Source organism: Urocampus carinirostris, chromosome 2 (assembly GCF_059441175.1).
Source record: "Urocampus carinirostris isolate Australia breed hairy pipefish chromosome 2, RoL_Ucar_1.0, whole genome shotgun sequence".
In the NCBI taxonomy this organism is placed as follows: Eukaryota; Metazoa; Chordata; class Actinopteri; order Syngnathiformes; family Syngnathidae; genus Urocampus; species Urocampus carinirostris.
Window position 1 is genome coordinate 24353955 of NC_142350.1, and position 25740 is coordinate 24379694.

A 25740-nucleotide genomic window follows, 5' to 3' on the forward strand; every position below is an offset into this window, starting at 1 on the left:
GCTGCATGTGGCCCAGGAACAGTGCTTCTTAATTATTTGTCATACACCCCTCAGAAGAAGAAATACCCCCCAGCCTCGAGGTTATTATTTTTGAAGTCAGCACAGAATACTTTTTGGAACAAAAAAGATTGGTCAAAATTGATGGTACCCATCACAAGCCAAATCTACTCCTTTCAGCACATTTTACTAAAAATACATATTTCGCGTGATTGAGTTGTAAAGCATTGGACAGCTTAATTGGACTTCCTGCAGTTTGCTCCTAACATTTTTAACATAGCTAACACGGTTTTTGCAGTGAGGTGCTAAGGGACTTTTTTTTAGGCTCTTCACCAAAACTCTTAACCATTCTCCACATCAGTTTAAATTTATTTTTCATAGGGTCACTTGAGAGCCTGCTACACTTCATAATCAAAGATTATACTCAGCTTAAAGCACTGTGTGCAGGCTAAATGTTAACAAAACACTGCTACTGAGACCGCACTGCTTCCTTAAGTAGTGGAGGAGCAATTGCACTTTTTTTCTGGGAAAGTATACAAAAAAAAGTTTTCCCAAGTAAAATGCACCCCCCCATCTATACTTTGCAAATACAGCCATTCATTATTAAATAGTTCATTTATTTTGAAATACTACCAATATATTGACAACTGCACTATCAACTGCTGATGTATTTTGTTCAATTTTATCAATTCAACACAGGCAAAAAAAATTACAAGGCAAAGAAATATATTTTTTTTGTCCTTTATTCAGAGGCATTTGACATGTGGAACTGTGTGAAGGGGTTTCAGCGGGGCACAAGCATGTTTGCAGACGGGAGGAGGGATTTGCATGCTGTAGCTGGATCACTTTCCCAAATAAAAAGGGGTTGGGGGAGCCCCGAACCCTGATATCTGTCCCTTAAGATGTTACACAGCCAATAAATGCTAACAGAAGTAAATGGCTACAGAATTTTTTTTTTTATAAATCAGCAATCAAGTAGCGTTTTGTCAAAGAAAAAAGGGAAAACAAGACAGGACTTGTATCTATTTTGTAGTCATACAAATTAGGAAAAATAGGCAGGCCCTTTAAAGAAAACTGCATTTTCTCATCAACTATTGCAAGCTAATCAAAACAAGTGATTTTACCTTTTTTTCTCTCCACAAAAAAAAAGCAAAAAACTTCAAATACATGGAAGCCACACCACCAAATAAAGAAAGCAGAAAGACATGGTGATGTTCGGAGTAGTTCAATTAAGCCAAAAAGAATACACATAAATACTGATTTTTTTTTTTTTTTTTTAAATCACTTTTGATAAGTTCTGAATTCTAACGAGTACATGATTTTTTTTATTTTTTAAGTTTCATTCATATGTGGGGCGAAGGGAGATGGATTAAATTCTAACAAATAGAATGCCTCTACTTCAAATACTTGTCTAAAGAGGTAGATCATAAAAAAAACTGCGCTGAAAACAGAGGTGGGGTGGTGGGTAAGGGGTTTGTGGAGGGTGCAGGGGTTGTTTTTGAGTATGATTTGTGCCACTCAGTTAAGCTTGATGTTAGGATGGCATGTCAGATTGGAAAGGTGGGGGTGACTTGAGGTATACATGCGCACTGGCGCTAAGTGGAAGGAGGCCGTGTCGTGGGTCTTTTTTTTTTTGTTTTGTTTTGTTTTTGGAGTATCACTTTTGCCACTCAGTGAGTGGGGGGTAGTGAGTGGCCAGGTAGGGGGCCAGAGATAAAAAATTTTGACCATCACTTGTGCCACTCAGCGAGAATTATCTTGCGAGGGCGCCCGTGTGCCCGGTAGTGGCTAGGTAGGGGGCCATGGGTCATTTTTTGATTACTACTGGTGACTTAGTTAAGCATGATGTTAAGATGGGACCTGTGTACCGGGTGGTGGCCAGGGGTCATTTTTTTGAGCATCACTTGTGCCACTTAGTTAAGCATGTTAAGTCATAAGATGGCAGCCGTGTGGCGAGTAGTGAGTGGCCAGGGGTCAATTGTTTGACTATCACTTGTGCCACTCAGTAAGCATATTGTTGAGAGGACTCCCATGTGCCGCATAGTGGCCAGGTGAGTCAATTATTTGGGGAGTATCACTTGTGCCACTTAGCTAAGCACGATGTAAGGATGGCGTGCCCGTGTGGAAAGGTGGGAGTTGCCTGAGTTATACATGCGCACTGGCACTCAGTGAAAGGGGGCCGGGTAGTGGCAGGGTAGGGGGCCTGGGGTCTGTTTGAGTATCACTTGAGCCACACTTAGTTAAGCAAGATGTTAAGATGGTGGCCATGTGGAAAAGTCTTGTGGAGGCGTCTTGAGGTATACGTGCGCACTGACACAAAAGGGGGCCGCCCCCGCCCAGCCCCCTTTAGCTGAGGTAGACGGTGTTCTACTGTGGAAGAGTGGAGACACTAGACTTCTAACCACAATCATTATTTACATTCGGCGTGAAGACAAAAAATGAATTTCTCGAGGGTTGTTTTATTTCCTTTTACTTCTCCCCTCCGGTGTGTCGTGGGAAACGACTAAAAACTAGAAGAAGAAAAAAAAGCATCCATCAGTGCGACTCCCCTCTTACACTCACTAAGCAGTGATTGACGTGAACAGAGACATGGTTTTTATAGTTTAAGCTGGGTCGAGAAGCATGATAAGGAGTCCCGTCCCCGCTCTGTCGGGGCCGGACCGCGGAAAGGAGCTAGGATGGGAAGTACAAAAATTAAAGTACCATCCCAATATAAAGTCAACCCCAAAACTAAACGGCATTGCTGTCATCGCGTACGGTTGGCATTGATTCGTACGATATTTTGTCATTATTCTTCCAAAAAACGAGAACAAAAAGATGGTTGGATCCTCGGGGGAAAAAAACTGAGGCGATTTTGCTGGGTACTTGCGTCAGCCGCCAGCTGAGGCGTGCCAACTCCGGCTCTGGGGCTGCTATGTACAAATAGACGTTTATGTACAGGGTCATCTTTAGTCACTCACACACATGTACAATGCCACCATAAAGCACTAGAGTTGAAGGCAAGGGTCAGTTGGCAGCTGACCGCCGTTTTACATTTTTTCTTAAAAAAATAAAAATGTTCAAAGACTATCAGCTTTATAAAGTATACAAAATACCACAAAAGCAAAATTAAAAAAAGGAACATTTTTTTCATATATAGTTCTATATAATCATTTTCATTTCTGAGGTACTCGATCCTGAGGTAGTTAAGTAAAATGCATATTAAATTGTTTTTTTTCCTGGGCAGCAGCATTTCAGCACTGTTTCCCAAGTCAGTCATAGCACTGCCCTCACCTCTTTATATATGTAGATATATATATATGTAGATATATATATATATATGTGTGGTTTGTGTATACGTATTTATATATATGTATAGATATATATATCTTTCTATATAATTAATCTATTTAGGACTATCTATAAAATGCATCAAATTTTAAAAATGCCACTTTCATTCGACAGGCAGGACACCCAGTTCACAAACTGCCCCTTTCAGGATTCCTGACCTCAAAACAATCTTTCCTCTAAACGTGGCCCAACCAATTTGAGCCACCCCCCCCAAAAAAAAATCTCTAACCGTCTCACTAGGACAGTGAGCACAATGCCTTTTTTTTTTAAACCTTTCAACTCATGAGAAAGCTTCATTAACCAATTAAACACTGGAAAGTAAAAACCAAATCTGAAGTCAACCAAAACATCCTTTTTTGGAAGCCACACCAAAAAGGTGACGGGAGGGGAGAAATCTTAATTTCTTTATATTGCGAGAGTTTAAAAAAAAGAAAAATAAGAAAATTGGGGGAAGAAAGGGAACTAAATGAAAAATACACACCCTTAGTTGGGGAGGGGAGCTGTGGAAGAGGTACGCAAGATGTGAGGGCAGGGTGATGACAGGAGCACTCATATACATTCCTACACTGATACAGAGAGGTGCTGGTGGTTTTAGAGAAGGAGTAAGAAGAAGAGTAAAAAGGGAGGTCTCTCAGGCACTTGTGTGCCAAGGGGAGGGTTTGATGTTTTGGTAGGCTTCGGATAACCTTTTGAACCCCTGAGATCAGCATTTGTAACACCTCGTCTTCGAACCCCTGGACTCAGTCCAGCCAACCGTCTTCGCAAGTCAGGCAGCTTCAGTCACCGTTCCCACCCCAGTCCCACGCGGGAAGGGGATGGGGTATATCACTTCCTGCGGGCCAAAGGAGTCTGTTGGCCCCCTGGCGCCGGCTTGGGCTGCTGCTGTCTTCTGACCTGAGCCAGGATCTCCTGAATCTTCCTTTGGGCCAGCTGGAGGGAAAAACAAGCAATGTTAGAATGACTTTACAATCTATTGTCAGCCAAGCAACAAAGTATTGTGTTTGCGTAGTACAGTGGTACATCTTTATACAAGTAATCCATTTAAAAGCTTCCTTTCACAAAAAGCCATTTTTCTCAGAAGCTTTCTTGGAAACGTTTATTTAAGAAACTTAACAATGTTCAACTGTTTATTTTAACCACACAATGGTAAAACCTAGAAGTAGGGTTCAAGCTTTTAATGTTTCCTTTGTCTGTATCGCTACAGAACTAGATTTTCTGTATGCCTTCAAAAATGTAAAATTGGTTGGCACAGACACTCCCCATTTGAGTAAAAGCGGCTGGCAATAAATGAGTTAGAAACGCTTGCTCGCTATGCTAAGGAAAATACAGTTCACAAAGGCCACCAGACACCAACAGAGACCGCTTGCTTACAGCCAGTGCACACTGACCTATTATCAACAGTCTCCTGATCTCATACCTGTCAACCTCTACCTATTGCTCCCCTTATGAGTGCAAACCCTCCTTATCAAGCATTATTAACCTTACAAACACAACATCTACTCACAAAAAGACAGATTATGTAGAATACCACGGTATTAGCAATATAGATGACATTGTCGTCAGCTATCAGTAACAGAGACATTACAAATTAGAGCCGGAATGGGAAAGACAGGCTTGGTCTTTAATAAAAATAATTCCCAGTGCAAAAATGTTATAGGACATACAACATTAAAGGATTAAACAACGTAGAAATTCCGGGGAAATCATACGAGTTGAAAAGTACGCAATGTCCGTGACTACTCTTTGCCTCCGCAACACGCACAAACTCGCTACGGTGCTTATAATCAACTCATTTTATACTAGTATACTTCCAACTTTTACAGCTCTTAGAAAAATACAATGCAACGGTCATGAAACACAAGACCCACCTGGCACGCAAAGAAGTGTCCGCTGATCTTCACGATGACCTGGTCGTTTTCGTCGGGGGTCTGGTCCCTGGGCACAACCACTTCAGCGCAGGTCAGGTTCTGTAATTCGTTGACCTGCCAAAACCAGAACAGCATTTTAGATTGAAGTCAGGAAAAAAAAAATTGTAATTGAAGAGAACGAAAAAACGTTTGTCGATATAAGCGCCTTTTACTTACCGTTTTCCCACCCTTTCCAATGACACGTCCGGCAGCAAAGGAGGGCACCTTAATGTGGGCCTCAAGTTTGACCTCTTCTTTCGGTCCAAAGAAGTTCTCCTCCTTCAGCTTACCGAAGATGCGACATTGAGCCTAAACAGGGGAAAGGCCGCGGTCAACCTGGCTGTCAAGAGACTTCAGTTTCCTCCTCCATGTGGGCGTACCTTAAACTGAGCCTCCGGTGGTCCGACTATTATGACCATCCTCTGTTTGGGATCCATTCCTTCTGCGGGGGCGATCTGAAATAGACACAACATTCACTAATGCTGCTACGCATTTGAAAGAACATGTGGTGGTGATGATATTCACTGCTGACTGACTTTAATTGAGGCTCCAGCAAAATGCGACAGCTGCTTGATGTGTTGACCCTGTTTCCCGATGATGGCACCCACAGCAAGCGCGGGGATGAACAGGTGGACCGTCTCAGACTCCGGGTGTCCCTGTTGGGATTCAACATGTTCTACATAATTGAGCAGGTATGCAGTGGCGCCAAGATGTGCTGACCAGCTCTCCTCTGCTCCTCTTACAAATAAAAGGGCAATGCGCTTGTTAAGTTAGTCAAAGAATACAGCTGATTCAGCACCAACTTACCAAGTACTTGCAGAGGTGTCCAAACATTATCCACAAAAGTTAAAAGGGACATTTTTTCCGCCCTGAAATATATCACCAAATCTGTATTGTGCCTTTTTTTTTTAAGAAAGGTGAATAGCTTTCCAAATGTTAAAAATCAATGTCAATTTTGTCAACCCGTCAATTTCCTGACCAAAATTGGGTTATTTTTATTTAACAGTTTTAGTGTGTTGAGATTAGTTAGGAATTTAGGGGCGGGGAAAAGGTCAGAAATCAGTCACTCTAAAATTTGTTCAGAATATGCTTCATAAAACCTTTAAGAACAAACTTGTAATTCAAGCTGCGACCTACAGAAAACTGTCCGTGGGCCGCAAATGGCTCCGTGGCCAAAGCTTAGACACCTTGAAGTACCGTTCAAAACCCATGCCTACTTCCCAATAAGAGTCTAAGTCAAATGTTACTTAAAAATAGACTTATGCACATAAAAATGCAACAATGGTGCGATAATTTGCCCAATTTCGTTGTCACAATATGTTAACCCATTTTGTAACAATGACAATAAAGGTATATTCTATTAAATAAATCAATTTTAAAGACCATTTCAGCTAGAAGAGGAAAATCAAATTTAACCTTTGTAAATTCGACTACTAAAAATCTGGAAAAAAATATTTTGCCAAATTTGCACAGGACATATATTTATTTAACAGGAATGATAATTATGATGGTTCGTCTTCATTCAATCATCAGATGTTTTCATGCAAAATGCCAGAGGACATTTCTCGCTCCTAAAAGACAACCTGCCTAAAACACACACTTAAAACATCATCGATTTTGGATTGAGACCAAAACACCAATCAATATGCCAGCTCAGAGTTAACAACTTGTTTTTCCCGATTTTGCGTCAAAATGGCTCTCAACATCTCTAGTGCTGCAAAAAAAACAACCTACAGCTAAATGTAGAGTAACTGCCAGTTCCCGCCATTGCAGTTTATAAGTCATGCACGGATGAGGGCCTGAAAGCTGGAGAGGTTTAAGGCCATCTAAGAGAGTTAAGATGCAAGCCATCCTTTGTCAAGTCATCCCGCAGAGAGCAGCCACAAGCCGTGCAAAGCTCTTTGTGGCGGGCGACTTACAGCAAGGGTCTGGCTGCTCGCCGGCATCATAGAAGCCCAAAACTGACCCTCGGCCCCATAAGGACTGCACTACAGGGAGAGAGAAACATCAAACTGGGTTTCTAAAAACAGGGATCGTACACCTTTTTCATGGCCAAAATCAAGCACTTCCAATGCCATTTTTTCCAGTACCGTTAAAGAAATCCAGCACTGATCAGAAGAACGTTTTTGGTGTGGTTGACTTTGATGACTAAAATAAAGTCACCATCTTGCTGCTAGCACATATTTTGTGCCATTTTGAGCAGTTACTATCCATGATATGCGTCAATGAGCTGCTATAAACTGACGTGAATTCAACAATGCACTCAGCTTCAATACGTCACACTTATTTATAAAGAAAAGGCTCTATAAGTGTTTGGTATTAATAGAGTTAAAATACAGTTGACAAAAGAAAGAAAGTACTGTATGTAGAGAAAGCAGAAAACAATAAGCCAAATGACTAATTTTAAAGATATTTATCGCTCCGAAGCAGAGCTCATTCAAGCTTTCTATAGAGACTGCTGATCTTTTTCTTACCATTTTACTTATTTTAATTCATCTTTTTGCGTATTTTAAGAGGATCTTTCTAAATTGGTTAAAATAGAATACCAGTTAGTTAGATTTGGAAATTGTATCATTTATAGCACTGAAGAGTTAATATTTAGTATTTTATTAATTTGCATATTTAGGGATTTTGTGTTGATCGACTAATTCTGTTCAGTGTGTAAAAAGCTAAAAAAAAAGTTATATTTTTTTGTAGATTTGAGAATATTTTTATCTACATTTTTCAGGGATCCCCTGCAAAACTAACCAAATTACCATTTAATAATTGATTGCTTAACTTTTTAATATTGATAATATATCTTTAAAAAACAAATGATCTCGGTGGCATGACTACATCACGCACAAGTGTACCAAGCACCTCCCTATGCCAAAGGATCAAAATTCTGAAGGACGCGCCAACAAAAACAATTTATTGGCTTGTCACTTACGCCAAATGCTGAGCCGCCTGGTCCAGGAGGGGGCACGTGGGACATAGATGGACCCATGCCAGGTGTGCCACTAGGGAACAAACCCAAGGCATTCAAGTTTAAGCCTGGAATCAGGTTCGACTGGAGCTGCAGAGAGAAATAGTTTCCGTTAGTGGGAATAATTTAACCACAAAATAACTGGATGATTTCAATTGAAAGTCTCAATAAGCTCAACACAATGAAAAAAAAAAAAAATACAAGCGTGCAAGTGGATCAATTATGTCATGTTTAAATCATAATTTTCATGAAATTGTGTCAAATTGTACATTGCAGCAATTAAATGTATATAATCACACCAGGGGATGGGTAAAACGTTTAAATCTGCTGACCCGTTCAGTTTAACTACCCACTAGCATACTAACAAATGAATCTTAACAGTTGATTACCCCATGAATAAAACTAAAAAAGGTCTTATACTGGGTTGGCATAAGCGTGCCCAGAAAACCCCCAAAATCCACTACAAAACTGAATTCACTCCAATAAAACAAAAAGCTGTCTCAATTGTGTTCTCAGAATAATACACAAAGAACAGAACTTTTAAAGAACATTAATCTTGTTTTCAGAAAAGAACACATACTATAGGCAGCATAAGAATACATTTTTCTTTATTAAACGTGCACCAGATCGAACACTTCCATTGCATGTCCGAGAGAGGGCAGTATTTATCCTGCGTAAGGCTTTCAAGCAACCTTACAAGCTCGCTACAATTAATAAAGGGGAGATATAGTTATAAATTGCGTATTAGTTGGAGCAGTGTCTGAATCCCATGACAAAAAGTTACCGGACACCAGGGCAGGCGACTCTGAAAAGTTGCCTGCCCAGCCATAAAGATACCTGCCCCATTTTTCACAACTTGAAACACAATAAGACGACTAATCGCAAAAAAAAAAAAAAAAAAAAAAAAAAAAAAAATTGCAAAGTATTAAACAATATATAACAGAACACTTTAAAATTAAGTTTATTAAAAATCTACATATAACATTCATTGAATGTATATGAGATCGCCGTTTTCCATCTGCCATCAGTATGTACCTGTATTTACGCATCTTCATTCACGCAATGTTTGCGTTGTGTCATCTGCTACACGCCACGTGAACTCTTTTCCGCAATGCTTTTAATGTACGTTTGTTAGCTTCTTTTGTATCTTTCTTCTGGGGCTGAGGTTTTGGCCTGATTCCTAAATATTGCAAAAGTCATATGGAACTTGAGTGTATTTACTGGAGAAATAATTGACAAAAGAATCAAAATGTTCAGTCAATTTCAAACTATGCCTACTTTTCTGGAGTTAAACAAAAAACTATCCATAAGCATTCTATCACAAATCATGCCTCACCTCTTCAACTTCTGGATAAATAACAAGCCATACCATACTGAGTTTAATGAAAATGTATAGATTTTGAAGCATAACTCATCCTACATCTACTCACGTTCATGGCTGCCATGTCGCTTTCATACGATTCTCTGATCTTTTTCATAACTTCCTCCTCTGCTCTCGCACATGCCTCAATGGAGCCCTTCACGGTGATGGTCCGTTCGGGATTGTACAAAGTCAGGTCCTGTAGACTGAACAGAGGAGATTACCATACGGTGTTACCAGAAGCACAGCAGCAAATATTAAATGGAATCTTACGGCGAAATGGTGATTTTGGTCCCAGTATCCTGCTCAATTTTCTTCAGGTTTCGTCCTTCCTTGCCGATCAATCTTCCGACAAATGTGTTGTGTACTAGAACCTTCAAGGGGATCTCCTCAGTGCTGAGACACAATAAACTCACATGAACTGACAAAAGACTCCCCATAGTCTATATTTTTAAGATTCTTGGGCCTTAAAAGCATACACATGAAGAAACACATGAAGTGTGTTGGGCTGAAAGATGTGTACTCACAACTTTGTGTCTAGTGCTTCCTTCTGCATGATCTCCATTAGGGTCCTGCAAGCGTTGGAGCAACCTTCAGCTGTGGAGTGGATCGTGATGGGCTTCTCCGCCGCACCCGCGTTCTCTTTCCTGTGGATGTCAATCCTGAAACGAAGGATTTTAAAATGAGCATAAACACTAATTGACAAAAATAACCAGATTTTCTGGGACTTTAGGAGTCACCCCAAAGCCCCAAATTTAAATGTGCGCCGTATATGCAGAGCAAGTTGGAAATTGTTAGCATATTTGTGCCATTATTGATCAGTCGATACATTATGGCTGACCACGATTGCATAACAATGGGGGCCATGAGATCAAACTGGACAGCGATGGTAAAATCACCAATACCTGACCACTTGGCCGCTAGGGTTGTTCAAAATTGCAAAGTTTTGAATGCAATGGGAATCATAACCAGGCCGTGGAGTGGTCTGCAACAGAGCTCATCCTCTAGAGCCCTTGGAATACATAGGATACAAGACATGAGGTCTTATCACACATTTTTAAGCTACCGGATAAAGTGAAACTACTCTCAGCTCGAACTAAACATTGTAAGTATAAACGTTAAATAAGCACGGCTATAGGGTTATTTTGTGATGACCTAATAACGTCCCACAATGGCCGCATAGTCATTCGGTTTAGAATCTTGTGCTCCACAGACAATATCGTAGCACCGCCTAATAAGATCACCATTTTGGCACAGTGACTAAAAATAGAGGGATGAGAAGACCAAATGCCTTACCACAGGGGTCTCCAACCTTTTTCAAACTGAGAGCTACTTTGTTAATAAACGCGGGGTACGGAAATTCATATGCATTTCTAAAATAACTTCATATTACTGTTATTACCAGGTGAATTATTGGAAGTTAAGGTAAAAAGACGGAACCGAGAAAAATAATTTTTCCGAGAAAATCTTTATTACCCAGCACAGGTGAACTCTTTAGAACAGGTCAGTGGGCACCTCAGCTGTTTTTAGGGGGCACACTGGTGCCTGTGGGCACCTCATTTGAGACCCTATGCCTTACCATATGTTGTCTCTGCGCACGAGCCGCTATCTGGTTTTGATTCCCATTGTATCCAATGTTATGGAATTGCATTCATGTGTGTGTACGGCAGTTGGTAAAAAAAACCCACTAGGATGTGTATTGTTTTAGAGATCATCATTAAATGAAGCTGGTTTTATTTATCAATGGTCAGACTCTTATTTTGCGAACGTTTAACCGCGGCGCCATTTTAGAGCGTTTCCTTTGGTTTGAAGAGGTGCAGACTTCTCCATGTAGAACATTATTATAAAATGCTATGTATGGGCTTTATCGTTTTTGGCATTAAGCCATGTTGAACAATGCTTTTGTTTAAGTTTAGAACATTAGGTCTTTAATTTTGTTGATTTGTTGTGAACATAAGGCTATACTTTTGTTTTATGCCATTATTTGTCAAAAATGTAGTGTGTCTTTTGATTTGATAAGGATTAAAAGGTGACCGTCTGACACATTTAGACTGTGCTGGTTTCCTCCACACTGGCATCATCATTCAGAAACAGCGCAGATTTTAAATGTGCAGGCGGCCGGTGCAGTGCAAAAGGGTTACATGTGCACTTGTAATCCGTGATATATTCTGACTGGTCAATCAAAGCGCAAACATGGCACTCCATTTTTTGTGTGCAATACTAGCCCTCACAGCTGTTTAAATTATATTTGCCTTTAAAGTGCGGTACACCGTGTAAATGGAAAAAAACACCACAAGACTTGTCGGGTATGCGCCTTTTAGTGCAAAAAATGCTGTAACTAAAGTCCTTCTCATCTGGACTAACTTTGAGTGGGTCTGTTTGGTGACGTTGCGGATGGTCGCCCCTTCCTTGCCAATGATGGCGCCGACGAACTGCGTGGGCACCAGCATGCGCAGCGGAATGTCCGACTGCACTTTGGGTCGTGCGCCGAGGCTCGGGGAGCCTGACCGCGGAGGCCCGCGGGAGTTGAAGCCTCTCCGGCCCCCTGCCGGAGGTCCGTCGGAAGCTGCTGTCTCATCTGGGATGTACGATACCTTCAAAGCACAGTTCTCCATCATGGAGCCGTTGAGTTTTTCGATGGCCCTAGAAAACGATAAAGCAGAGCAAAGCGGGAATGTTTAGAGATATTCCCAAACAAAAAATGTTTTAGCAATCAAGCACAGAGCATGTAGTGTTCAATCCCAAAATTTTGCCAATCCACGTGTCGGGGGGACTCAAGAAATTGTCTTAAAGTTGACTGATTTGGCTCTTTTGATGTAGCTCTGTGACGTAATTGAAGGAAAAACACTTACAAAATGACGGCTCCCGTTAACATAAGTTTCTCTGACCAATTATGACAGAATAACGTCCTTCAAAGATGTCTCGAGAAAGAAAAAGCAGTAATAGTGCCAGAGATTTAGATATATAGCCATATCAATTAGAGCCTGTGGTAAAGGCAAGACTAACTTGAGATTTGCAACAAAGAAAGTAATTGTTTCATGAACACAGATTAGTCTAATTACTAGTTTAGCTCCCTTTTTCATAGAGCTAATTTTGTCATTTCTTTTTATTATAGCCTGTTCGCTTATCAGTCAGAAACACATTGTTGAGAATGGGCCATCACTAAAGGCTGACGGAGTGTATACATTTACTTTTGTGAAATATAGACGTTGCACTGCAAATAAACCATGTCTACATGGATTGTTTATTCCCTATTCAAGTGCTTTCTTCAATGTTTAGTGTATTTGCCATCACTTTAGCACAAAATTGTTTTTAGTGACTGCAGGCATAGAGTTTCCCCAAATTGCCTCCAGTTCGATTTTATGTGTCAGTGGGTCAATTTTCTTGAAATGTGCAGAGCAACCAGCACTTTGAAGGGCCTTTCCAGACTTGCATACTCTTCACCAATTTCTGACGATATTTTCGTCTTTCCAACACCATGAGCCATACATTAATGCATCCACCTGCAACAAAGCCTAGGCATTCTCCCCAAAAACGTAAAACTTCGCATAAAACACTTGTAACCGCTTCAGCTAACAGTAGACTATGGCGACCGGCATGCAATCGTGCTGGTGTTACTCTGATGTCACAGCTCAGGATGTCAAAGACATGCCATCTTCAAATACATTATCTTGGAAAATAACGAGTCTTTAATGAAAGATATAGGTTTATGCCCAAAAATATGTACTATATATTTTACATGTTTAAAAATTTGGGATTACCCTTACGCAACAACCTTCAGTAAAGTTAGAGGTTTAACACATTCTTTGTTAACTAGACAAACTTAATTTTGTATTCCACACTGAAATCAATTTTCCGATACAACTGGCAATAAAGAAGCACAAGTACATCTTTTCTATAGTAAACAGTGAAACTTCAGCAGGGTCAAGTAAAAAGTTTTCCAGAAAACACGTATTGCACAATAGCAGATATGTTTCCAAGTACCTACAAACAGTTTTTCTACAAGCATGATGAATCATTTTATGCATTTTTAATGACTATAGATACAGTCACTAAGGATTATGATTTAAAGTACTTTTAGTTTTAAGAGGAAATCGCCGATTTACCAGAACAAATCAGATCTATTACTCAGATCAAGCTCCAAGCAAGTGTCATTTATGTACACCAGTTGGCACTACAGTAATCCCCCGGTTAATGGGGACCTAAACCATCCGCGAAAAGTGAAAATCCGAGAAGTAGCGACGCCCCTTCAAAAATGCTTAAAAAAAAAAAATTGTTTTTAAAAAGTATATATTTTTGTAATTTTATTATTTTTTTAGACCCGCGAAGCTCTGAACCCACAAACGTGGAACCGCGAAGTAGCGAGGTTCCACTGTAAATGGTAAAATGTCGCCCCGTTGGCATCAATCATGTTGGCCTTTCTGTTATTCCATGTTAACTTCACTTTCAAAAATTGCAAAAACTTTAGTAGCAACAAAGTTCTATCGAGAGTTTGTGTGTACTCACTGTCTAGCCTGGTCCTTAGCTGCATAACGTACATTCACAACTGCAGTCTCTGTGTCAGTGTTGACTGTGAAGGAGAACATTTAGTCATTAACGACCATTTACTAATGTCATACGGTAACGGTTTATATTTATTAAGAAAGAAAATGACTGAAAAACAAATTGCCAAGCGACTCAAATTGAAAAATTGGCATCACAGAGCCCCATGTGTGTATTCACCTTGTTCACAGCATTCTACAGCACCGTACTGGGCCAGCACCCCATCCAAGACCTGGGAAAAGAATTGCACATTCAGCACAACTGTTGATTTTGACCTTTTGCTTTAGAGCACCATCCATGGGAACTTATCTACTTGAGCCACAATATTCAATGATATGAGTCATCATAAGAGGAAGGACATACTTGACAATATGCATATATCTCATATAGTACATTGATCTGTGTTGTATGCAATCTTACAGACTCTGAAAAAAGCTCTACAACACAAAGCCTAAGAGAAAACCTGGTCGGCAACCACTAGGCCACACACCGGTACCAGACAGCAAAAAGAAAAATAAGTGCCATTTTTTTTTTACCTATTGTTTAACACGGTTTCCAACTGAACTTTAACAGAGTCCTTGAGGTAGTATGTTTGAATTAAAAATGAGTATGGTTTGCACGTACAGCCGCTGCAACTTTCACGTTAGAAACAAGGATTCCCACCCACCAAAGATATAGTTAAGGTTAAATCATACCAATCATGCTAGAAAGATTGTAAACACTTGCAGCTATGGATACAATTTTGGCAGTGGAGTTAGAGATTGCACGGATCCATAATTCAAGACCATGGCACTGAGACCACTCTAAGGCAACAAGCTTTTAGCGTGTTTGGTTCATTTGGTGAGTTTGTATTTTCATTACTTGGCGCATGGATTGATGTGACGGTTTGCGTTCATTGCTACAATAGCGACCAGTGTGTTACGATTACCACGTCCCGCTGACAGTTCAGTGGTCCTGGGTTCAATTCCAGTTACCCGCCTCCTTGGGTGGAGTTTGCATGTTCTTCTCGTGGATTTAGGCACTCAGATTTCCTACCATATTCCAAAAATATAGTTGGGATGGGCCCAGTGGCCCTAGTTAGGATAAGCAATTCGGAAAATGAACAAATGTGATTTTGGTGTGATGTTTGGCAGCCATCTGAATGTTCCACATGACTACACTGTAGGGCTGCACAACTAACACAAATCTATTTGATATTGCAATGTGATGCAGTGTGATTGTGTAATTACAAGACACTGCGGTTAGAGCCTTGGGTAAATAAAACAGCAACCATAACAAACCTCCCAAAAACTGGGCCCCGGTTTTTTTAAGGTTAACCCTTGTGTGGGGTTCATTTTAAGGACCATTTTTGTACTTGCTTACATGGAGATGTGAATGACAACATGTAAGTTTGTTGGTTAAAATTGAAAGTCCCGTCGAAATTGCCATACTGGTCTGAAAAATTGCAAATAGGTTCTCTCCAAAATTGTGCAGCCCTACTACAAAGCCAATTTTCACTCATTATTATTCAAGTTGGTATAATTGCCATTATAGGAAAAAGTACATGTACAGTATATTTAATTCAGCCTTTGGGCAGGGCCGTGGCAATATTGTTATACAATTCTGTGGTACAGAAAAGGTCGCCAAACATTGCCTTAAAGGACTCATCACTAGAAAAAAGGACCTTCAAGGCTGTGCTTTTATTGTATACATTGCAATTTTGTATCTTACAACTGGCGAATATTAAAAGGGCTGTCTTGACTGAACCGTCCTGGCAAACAAGATGCTTAAATCATCTGCTTTGTATGCCAACTTGGGGGGATGGTGGCTCCTTCTATGAAAATCTACAACACGGAGCCTCATGGAGTTGGCCACCTGGAGACCACGGGACTTCAATTCATCCATTTGGTCAAATCTGAGTGAAGGGGGAGCCAAGGATCAGAGTTCTGCCCAGACCTTTGACCATGCTCTTTCGAAACAGAGGCCACACCCCCTCGAGCGCTCAATCCAACAAGACAAACCCCCCTATCCAACCTTCCAACGTACACACACACCCCTAAGGCGAGCCACCAATCAAGCTGCCTCCCGCCTCCCCGCCATGTCAACTCAAAGTCACTGGCGGCGGCTGGCTGGGCCGCCTGTCCTTCAGCTCGTGCCGGCCAATGAGAATCCAGGCCATTCAGGAAAAGGGTGGGGTGCATTCCAGCAGGAAGAAGGGGCTGGGGGAGGGGTGCCAGCTCATGCTACACATTCTGTGAATCGGAGCACATGGAGGGGAAGGAAACTGCTCGGGCCCACCCACTCACTCTAGCTTGTGAACAAGCAAATATTCTCAACCAGTGCGCTCGAAATCAGGGGGCTGTGTGCACAACCACCACTGTCCAATTTACCTGATAAAATACGTACAAAGTGTCTGCACCAAAAGATCCATGATAAGCCATTTTCCCCCCCTCTGTCTCTACCCCTCCCCCCTCTCAATGGAGCGCGAGACCTCCTCATCACCTTTGAAAGGCAAGCAGTACCCTGGGGCTAAATGTTAGCAACACGTGCAATGGTAGTTTGAGCGCCAAGTGTGGAGGAGACCCCGGCTTATAGTTTTGAAAAGTAAAAAAAATCCAGTTTCACGGCAGGCTGAAATAAAAAAAAACCCCACAAAATTTACATTAATAAATGTGTCATTAAGAAAGTATAAATTGTGTCCCAAATACAACAATAAAGTCACAGCAGGAAAAGTTTAAACAGGGTGGTTGCTCCAAACAGAAAATTAAACATCTATAATTTGGAATCCCAAATTATAAGACTTTATGGTATATTAAGAGACTTGAAAATAAATCCAGTATATATAATAAAGAATTTAAATGCCGACAACCAGAAGGAAACATGCAGTAGCAACCCACAAACACCATTTCTCAAGTGATTATTTTTTTTATTGTGAAGAAAAAACATTTACAAAAATTATAACACATTTTAAAACACATGCTTGTCTGTTTAAGTTAAGAAAGGAAATTAGAATGCTTTTAGCCAATTATCAGTTTTGCTGTAAACACTGAACTTTAAAAATAATTGAGACATTAAATGGCAAAAACAATTGTAATCTTGATGTTAGAAATCTTAAAAAAAGAAAAAAAAGAAAAGAAAAAAGCCGCAGTTACTCTGTAACGACCCATGCTAAAAGCTTACCCTTTTTCGGAAAATTACAATTAAGTATTTTTTTTCTATAATTAAATGTTTTTTAGAATTAAATAAAATGTACAGCTAAAATGAGAAAACTTGTCTAATCTAGCTGATAGCAGAATTTTTTTTACATGAATTTCATTATCTTCCATATTCTAAATAAAACAAATGTGATCATTTTAAGTTTGCATCCTCTTATTCGATGGTTGGAACAATACCAAATATTTTAATGAGAATTTAATAAAAATCAGCACATTTTTGATCAATGGTGCGAGTTTATTTTGGTGGCGTACACTCCCAAGTCTTATCCTCGTATAAATAGACACACAGAAAAAAAAATCTTACACCACAGACATAAAATTTTGCTCAATTTAAAAATATTTTTATGTTTTTCAAAAAAAAAAAAAAAAAACACCCATTAAATCGACAATATTACCTTACCTGGTTTACTTTTGCTCATTAATATTTTCTATTAGGAAAAACACAAAAACCCCATTATCTTCAATCAGCTAGATAAAACTTACCAGAAAAACAATTTATGTTGTCTAAAGCAAATTTTTCTTCCAATAGGATAACCCATTTACGCAGTCCCCGCAAACATATCGACTATCAAATTAATTCAAGAATTGAGAAAGGGCAACAAAGTAAATCAGTTATTCTACCCAACCAAGAACCTCTTTATTTGGCCTGTCTTTTTAACTAAATATTTAATCCTTTTCTTTTTACAATGTCCGCTTATTTTGGAAAAGTGTGTGCACACACACCAATACAAACAACTGAAGCTTTGCCACCAGCAATGAACATTAATACTTGGGCCATGTCATGGTTTGCCTCAAGAGTCAAAACATACTTAGATTTGCATTAACACACCACACCAAAAGCGGGCTAAAGTTCATCCCTGACATCCCCCTCCCCCCAAAAAAATGAAGCGCTTTAAAAATCTGCCATCTGAAAAATGTGCACGTCACAATGTAAGATCATTTGTTCCGACCACATTTGGCCCTGCTGCCGAGGTGCAGCCATGTGCAAACCCATGGAGCATGTGAAACGTTGGACAAAAAGCTACTCCAAACAGGATCTGAATGAGGGAGAAGTGCCTAGATTTATTTAAAAAAAAAAAAAAAAAAAAAGGAATTTTTAATGGCCTCTAATCACTTACCTCCCACCGCATGTCAGGCGGGATGTTCCTGATTTGCAGCTTACAGCTCCTAAGAAAAGAAAGTAAAATGTTTAAGGGCAGCCATCGAAAGATGCATCTTCTCAAAGTGCAGCTAGCATGTATAGGAGACATGTGCTTTCCCAAAGTGTAATCCAGTTTTATTATTTGAAATAAAATGATCTGCATTTCTATAGCGCTTTTCAAGTCAATGACTTCCCAAAGCGCTTTACAATGTGCTCCACATTTCCCAATAGCAATGAAGAACAATTATTCCTGGAAAGCGCAGACCAACTTGAATTGAATTCAAATTAAAGAGGAAAACTAATATTGCGCCATGCCTCTGTGGGGTCGAGGCCACATAGGTCAAAGAGCTAAGGGAGATTATGTGAGGAAGAAGTCAGAGACTAGGTAGAGCAACTGAAAATGAATAAAACCCATGCACTTGTTTGATGAATGTAATAAACGAAAGTCACTCGAGTAATTCGGGGGACTGTGCCTCAATCAAAAGGAATATGTGGCGAGACTGAAAGGGCTCTTAAGTGTTTGCCTGCAGGAGGATCTTGAATAAAAACGGACAACCACTCCAAAGTCCGCCGCCTGTTGACAATCCTGAAAGGCAGTCATGTACGTGGGCCGCCTCAAAAGATACGGAAATCGGCTCCAGATTTACGAGCTTCTATCACGCGGACCCATGAATGACATGTAAAAAAGTGCTTGCGCTCATGTTTGGGATATCAGACAACGGTTTTACTCATCTTGAAACTAAAGCTGGTAAAATGACAAAGAAAATTCACAGAACCCCCAAGAAGAATACCAGCCCTTTCCGGCCAACTGTGCCATTCCTGGCTGAGCCGTCCCACCACCATCGCCGCCCCCTCCTACACACACATTCTGTATGCTCTGCATTGCAGTGGGAACGCCATGTGAAAATGCACCAGGGCCAACCTATAGCACCACAGACAGAAGTCAGGCAGGGTTAGGTGGGTGGGGTTGGCCGGACCGAGGTGGGGGTTGGGATTCCCTATACATTCCCTGGCCTCCCCCATGTGCAGCCTTTGATTTGGGGATGGGTGATTGGGGTGTGGTGGTGTAAGAGTGAAGGGGGGTAGACTAGTCCTGATTCAGGCAAGAGTAACAAGGGCCCACTTTGCTCGGTGGGGGTGGGGCCCTGTTACCATGGACACGGACAAGTCCACTGACAGGAACATGTAGAGCTGGGCTAAAAGTGGGAGGGACGGGCAGTGTAGTAGTGACTGGGGCTGGTGTGTCATGTGATGGCCGAGACAGAGCCGGCCTCAAATACTTTTCCAATAAACCATCTTAGTACATGATGACCAATGGGCCCACGCAGAAAGACATTAAAGGTAAACATTTCATGTGGATTTTTGTGCCCCCCCCCTCAATACAGACTGGCACAGCAATCTGTACTCCATGCTTGTTGCAATTTGAGTTGCGCCAGTTGACGTTGACTAAAATCATTAAATAAAAAGTTCATTGTCACGAGACATGCTTTTCACATATAAAAAAAAAAAAACCCGCAGCTCTACATTAATATAATCTCTGCTGAGATTCACGCACGTGCAATAGCGTCTGTCTTCATCACGAGTACACAGAAATGGCAGTGTAAACATAAATAAAGCGTGCCAAAATTGTCCCGTTTTGGAGCATTTTAGCCTGGCTACAGCAAATACACTTGGAAAGTTTGCAAAGCAGACATGTATCATGGCGGTGGACTGGTGACCAACAAACATTTAAAGACCATGTCTAGCAGCAGAACGAAACGGAGTCCGACTCTTTGTAAGATTCAAGTAACATTTGAGCCAAAACTGTTCATGACATGACCTCTATATATTATAACACGTATATTTGGCTATAAAAGAGTTTAAGCCTGATAAACCAGACTGCGCCTGTCAAGCGTATTTGAAATCAAATGCATCCAGTTCGTAGAACAAAACACTGATTTCAAATTATTAAAAATCCTTACGTAGCTTTGTAATTAACAACAGAAGATACTTCACAAAATAGATATAATTGCTTCATTTACTGTTCTATAGCCGCTATTGTGCCTCTTCTTGGTTTACAGGGATACCAATCGCTTGATTTCAATGTATAATTTGCCTGTTCTAGGGGTTTATATATAGATTTATGTCTACTGAGCTTGCATTGTGCCAAATTGGTTTTAGATTTCTTTTTTATTTAATTTTTGTACAACTCCGGAATATGTTCAACAAAAAGGATGTATTTTTCCATTGTTGCCATTTTTTTGTCCGCTTCATTTCCCACAGGGAAATCAGCGTAATGCTAAATTTAAGAATAAAAACATGTGTACGATTATTTCGTTTCAATGGTTTAACTCGTTGAGACTTGTAATAGTTATTAGTTACAGCCCAAGTTACAATATCACACTGTTCAGGCATGCACCAGTTCCGACTGAGCGAGCACCAACCAAAACCTTCAATAGTCACTCTGAAACGCATCCGAAATTACAAGAGATCCATATTTGTCAGCTCCCTCAAAACATTTAGATATACTCAGTTGGCTATGAACAAGATATGTGTATTCCTGTTAATTGGCTTCCTGTTATAAAGTGACTCAACTGAAAACAAAAACAAGACTGCATATTTAGGGGCCTGACTGCTCAGTTCACAAAAAAGGAAACAATGGCAATATGACATCAGGTTACGCTTAGATTGCAGGACAAAGAGCCATATTAATAAATTGGCACACAATTCAGTTAGTTTTGTAGGTGAGGCCCAATGACGACCGTGTGACCAAAACTTCTGAAAACAATAAGACGATCCTTATCCTTTTAACCATCTTACAAACACACACCCAACAAATGTACTTATGATTGTAACAATGTGAGAATGTATCAATTCAAAGACTCCACAATTACATACACACAGGATTTACACAGATGCGCCATTTGTTTTTCTCCCATACATGTAACGTAGCAGAGATTTTGGGTTGTGCCCCCCCAACACACAAACGTATGTCAGAGGGTATACTATAATAACAGGCAACGCAAGCTTTACATGGGATTTGTTTTTTTTTTTTACATGAAAATAATCCAGGGGAAAATACAACACCGTTTATATTGATCAATAAGGGTTCTCTTTTTATACCCCGACCCACAGACTTGACAAGTATCCAAGGGATTTTCATTATTTTAGACTAGTTGTAAAATGCGTTGCTATTTAACACACTAGAATGAAGGGGAAACTGTCACATTGTCTCCCGATAAAACTCATCGTTTCATTTTCCCTGACCAAAGGTTTGTCTCAAACAATTTCTCAATTTTACGCCAAAAACTCAAATTGTTTTTAAAACACCAAACCCCACATGTACTGTACACGCGTGCATCTTTCCTGACTGTTAAAGCACTTCCCTTTTATCCTGAGCCCAAAGGTTAAAGACATGGTGATTGGCTGAGCTCCCTCTATCCCCCCCCCCCCCCCCCCCCCCTTGCTGATATTTGCAGAATGCAAAGAACAGCCCAGCATGTATGCAACCAGTTTCTTATACCACCACTTTCATACTAATGCAATATGGAGATTTTTGCAGAGGGGGATGAATATAAACCAACACATAAAAACATTTGCGATAAAAGTGACAAAGATATCCATTATTGGTGCAGATTTTGGCCACTTAGACAAAAACAGCTTAATAGGCTGATTGACTTTACTGTCAATTTTATGCAATAGCCCCTGCTACAGACGTTTAACGAAAAATGTATTCCGCGTGTTTCATGTGACATTTTAATTAAGCACGTCACAAACACTTGTGTAAACCCTAATTAGGAAACATTTAACATTATCTCGATCAATTTACAAAAAAAAGGTAAATTTGGCAGGGAAAAAATGTGATTGAAGCAGTGGGTAAACTATCTTTGCACAAAAAACCTAAAGCAAAATATGAGTCAATGCACGCAATTTTAGGCAAACATCCTAAACGTCATTAAACTGCAAACAAGAGCTCAATCAACGACTGTGCAGTTGTGCAGTAAGAATTTGCGTGACTTTACGGGCCCGAAGGCTTCCCATTCTGCTTTTAGCGTCCATCTCATGCAAAACGAGAATGGGGGGGGAAGAGGGGCGGAAGCCGGCAGTGACGGTGCTGTCGAGCCTTCAAATGGACGACTCCATGAGACCTGCAGTTTTCTTAAATTGCATTTTCCCTGTGCAGCTTTAACACATGATAAGACTTTTGTTTTTGTAATACACGGGTTGTGAATGATCAAGTCGTTTTCCCCCTAAAGATTAAGTGCATCAAAATGTGGCGGTTGAGCCCATAATGAGTGTGAAGAGTAGGTGTGTATGTGTGGGGGGCTGTAGAGTAGCTACAACAGGAGGTTATACGCCCTTTCTGCAATTAAACACACACATCATACAAGGAGCGAAGAGGGCGGGGGCATAAAAAAAAACATTAAAATGCTAAATTTCAAACCTACCTTTGACGTTTTGGCACAGAGTGTTCGACATCGAGAAGTTTTCCATGGAGTTCAACTTTACCTATAAAAATAAATAAAAAAAAAAAATAAAAAAAAGATGCATTAACTGTTGCTTGTGAAGAACTTCTGCTCATTCGTTTCAATAAAAACAAAATCAACAGACGTGCACGGTGTTATTTAGGAGCCAACCCAAAGGAAGTAAGCTACAAATGTTCAAATGAAACTATTTTGCATGTTTCACGTGACATGAGTCGTTTAAACTCAGCAGCTAATCAAAAACACAATGTTAGACACTTGTGTAAACCAAAATGAGGAATCTTTTAAGCATCATTTCAAACAATTTAAAAAAGGGCAGGAATTTGGATCCAGCATTCAGGGGATGGTCTAATTGTGGCCTGTGCAGTCCATTTAGATATTTTGTGATTAAGGGTGACCTGACCCACAACGGGCGAATTGCAACCATGAATTTCCTTCAAAAAAAGAACTTGATTTACAGGGTTTGAACATTTTTAATGGCCAATTTCAAGAACGTAAGTATATTTTCTTCATTTCTCCAGTACCATTAAAAGAGGAAATGATACACCATTTTTAATAATTATTGAGGAGGCGTCAATTTTAATACTAAGGTGGGTGCAAACGAAAGACAGTCATTTCTTCTAAAGTTTGAATTTACTTAATTTATTGTGTAATCAGGAGCAACTACGATGAGAAACATGGCAACTATTGCAAGTGTTTACAAGCATTTTTCTAAAACCTTATAATTCCAGCATTTTCAATGATTTCAAGCACCCTTACGAGCCCTGGATTGGGGAAAAATTAGTTTGAAGACAAAAACCAAGAGATTTTTGCATGCAAAATGATGTAAATGAATACACGAAGCTCATGGTTGGCCTACAGTCAAGCAACACAATTAAACCACCTGGCTAGTCAGCATGGGCAAAATGGCCACACTACGATCGACTTGTGGCCACGGTTTGAAAGTAGAACTTTGTTCCCCATTCAAATTTTAATAGATAAAAAGCTCCTTGATGTTAAACACAATTTTAATGTTTTAAAAGAAGAAAAAGACCACGACACGCTCCTTCATAGGACGCCACGACACGCTCCTTCATAGGACGACCTCTAACCCGAGCAGAGGCCGGCTTCGACGGAATTAATGAATCGGATCACATGTGTAAAATCGGGGAAAAGACACGTTCGTTTCACATCCCATTTAAAAAGACGTTTTCAAGTCTCACCTGAGAGAACATCAATGGCCTTCATTGCAGTCTTCTCATCGGGGCAGTCCACGAAGGCATAACCGGTCTTGACCAGAAATGGACCACTATGGGGAATTTTCCACGTCTCGAAGATACTTTCGAAGTCCTCCTCGCTGGCCTCGGGGCTCACGTTTCCAATATATAGCTTATTCATGTTCACAACAAAAAAAAGAAAAGGGGGGAAAGAAGCACTTAATTGTTCCTACTGCGACGTTTGAATAGCTTCGTTAACACGCGCACAGAAAAAAGAAAGAAAATAAATCCCCACTACGGAGTCAATTTAAACTGGCAGCCTCGTAGTGGCTTCTCGCTCGCTGACCCTCCTCTTTTCTCGCTTCAATAAATAAAACGTTTAATTATTAATTTTCGATGGGTAGGGGAAAAAGGGGGAAAGTGAGGAGAAAAGTAGTTTGTGTGTTTCTCCAAAGAGACGAACAATGTCAGTGAGAGAGTCGCGCGCGCTCTTGGGCAGGCGGGGAAGCAGGCAAGCAGGCAACCCGCCTCTGGCTCACTACAAACAAGAAGAAGAAGAAGAAGCGACGAAGAAGAAGGGGAGGGAGGGAAAGGAGAGAAAAGTCCTATCCGTTTGCGTTTTTTCTTTCTTTTTGGAGTGAGCCACGTGTTCAAACTACAAATCAAGCCACACGTGAGGAAACCCAATTGCTCAATTAAGAGTTCGGGATTGGAGGAAATTGCTCGGAAATCCGGGGTGGGGACCAATAAAGGGGAGTTGCTATATTTATGTTTTTGTTTTTAAAGAGAAATTGCGTAAAACAAGGGGGAGTATTTTTATTAGATACAACAATTGTTGCCTTTCTATGCATTAAAAAATGGGAAAAGTACTCGGTTGTCGTTGTGGTGATGGGTCGTTCGGGAATGAAACGAATCTGAGAGGTAGCTCTTGGAGTCAATGACGAAAGCCGGCTCCCTCCGAGTTCTCTCTCATTGTCTCATTTGCTCTCTTTCATTTTATATCCCTCTCTTGTACAATGTTCTATTTTCTCTCTGCTCCCTTTCATTCTCTCTGTTATTCACTCTCCCATGTTTTCCTTCATTCTCTCCCTTTCTCTTTCTCCCTCTCATTCTTATTCTTTCTCCCTCTTCCTTTTTTTCTCTCATTTTCTCACCCCTTCTTTCTCGTTTTCTCTCTCCACCTTTCTCTCTCTCCATCCTTCTTTGTTGATCTCTTTCTCGCCCTTTATCTCTGTGTCTTCCTCTCACTCTTGTCCTCTCTTTCTCCTTCTTTGCATGTCTCTTTCTCGTATCCCGTTTCTATTTCTCTCTCTCCCTCTTTCTGTCTTTTTCTTTTGCCATGTCTTTCTCGCCCCTTTCTCTCCCTTCGTCTCTCTCTTTTTCTCCCTATTTCTCTCTCACTCCCTTATTCTCTATCTTCTCTCCGTTGCCCCTCACTCTCTTTGTTTCTTTCTCTTTCTTTAAGGCGCTTGTAACTGGTCAACATCAATGACCTCATCTCTATTTTTTGCTGAGTAAAACTCATTTGAAACTTGAAATTAGGTAAAGGTTCACTGTGTATTAAACAATAATGGCTATGATAATAGAGTAGCATCATACATTTTCATGATGAACTGGTATGGTGCATGATTCATTTTTAAGGGTA

At 40.3% G+C, this 25740-nt stretch overlaps 1 protein-coding gene across 1 annotated transcript; it reads right to left on the bottom strand.

The window, feature by feature from the left end:
- Window positions 1-722: 722 nt before the first annotated feature.
- igf2bp3 (insulin-like growth factor 2 mRNA binding protein 3) lies at window positions 723-24768 on the bottom strand. Its single transcript, XM_088329536.1, has 15 exons — window positions 24102-24768; window positions 22864-22924; window positions 18414-18462; window positions 14282-14333; window positions 14066-14129; window positions 11924-12202; window positions 10087-10221; window positions 9833-9955; window positions 9630-9765; window positions 8164-8289; window positions 5771-5890; window positions 5615-5689; window positions 5412-5543; window positions 5196-5309; window positions 723-4257 (listed from the first exon to the last, which is right to left on the bottom strand). The coding sequence occupies exons 1-15, from the start codon at window positions 24274-24276 to the stop codon at window positions 4153-4155; spliced, it is 1746 nt and encodes a 581-aa protein (XP_088185662.1). The 5' UTR covers window positions 24277-24768; the 3' UTR covers window positions 723-4152.
- Window positions 24769-25740: the final 972 nt, after the last annotated feature.

What these genes read in the sequence shown, in the direction of transcription:
- igf2bp3 (XM_088329536.1), bottom strand. Translation starts at nt 24,276, where the DNA reads ATGAATAAGCTATATATTGGAAACGTGAGCCCCGAGGCCAGCGAGGAG. An exon ending in GCTAAGGACCAGGCTAGACA is followed by an intron (nt 12,203 to 14,065) that starts GTGAGTACACAC and finishes ATCGTTTTCTAG; the next exon opens with GGCCATCGAAAAACTCAACG. An exon ending in CAGGCGGCTCAGCATTTGGC is followed by an intron (nt 5,891 to 8,163) that starts GTAAGTGACAAG and finishes GAATCCCAACAG; the next exon opens with GGACACCCGGAGTCTGAGAC.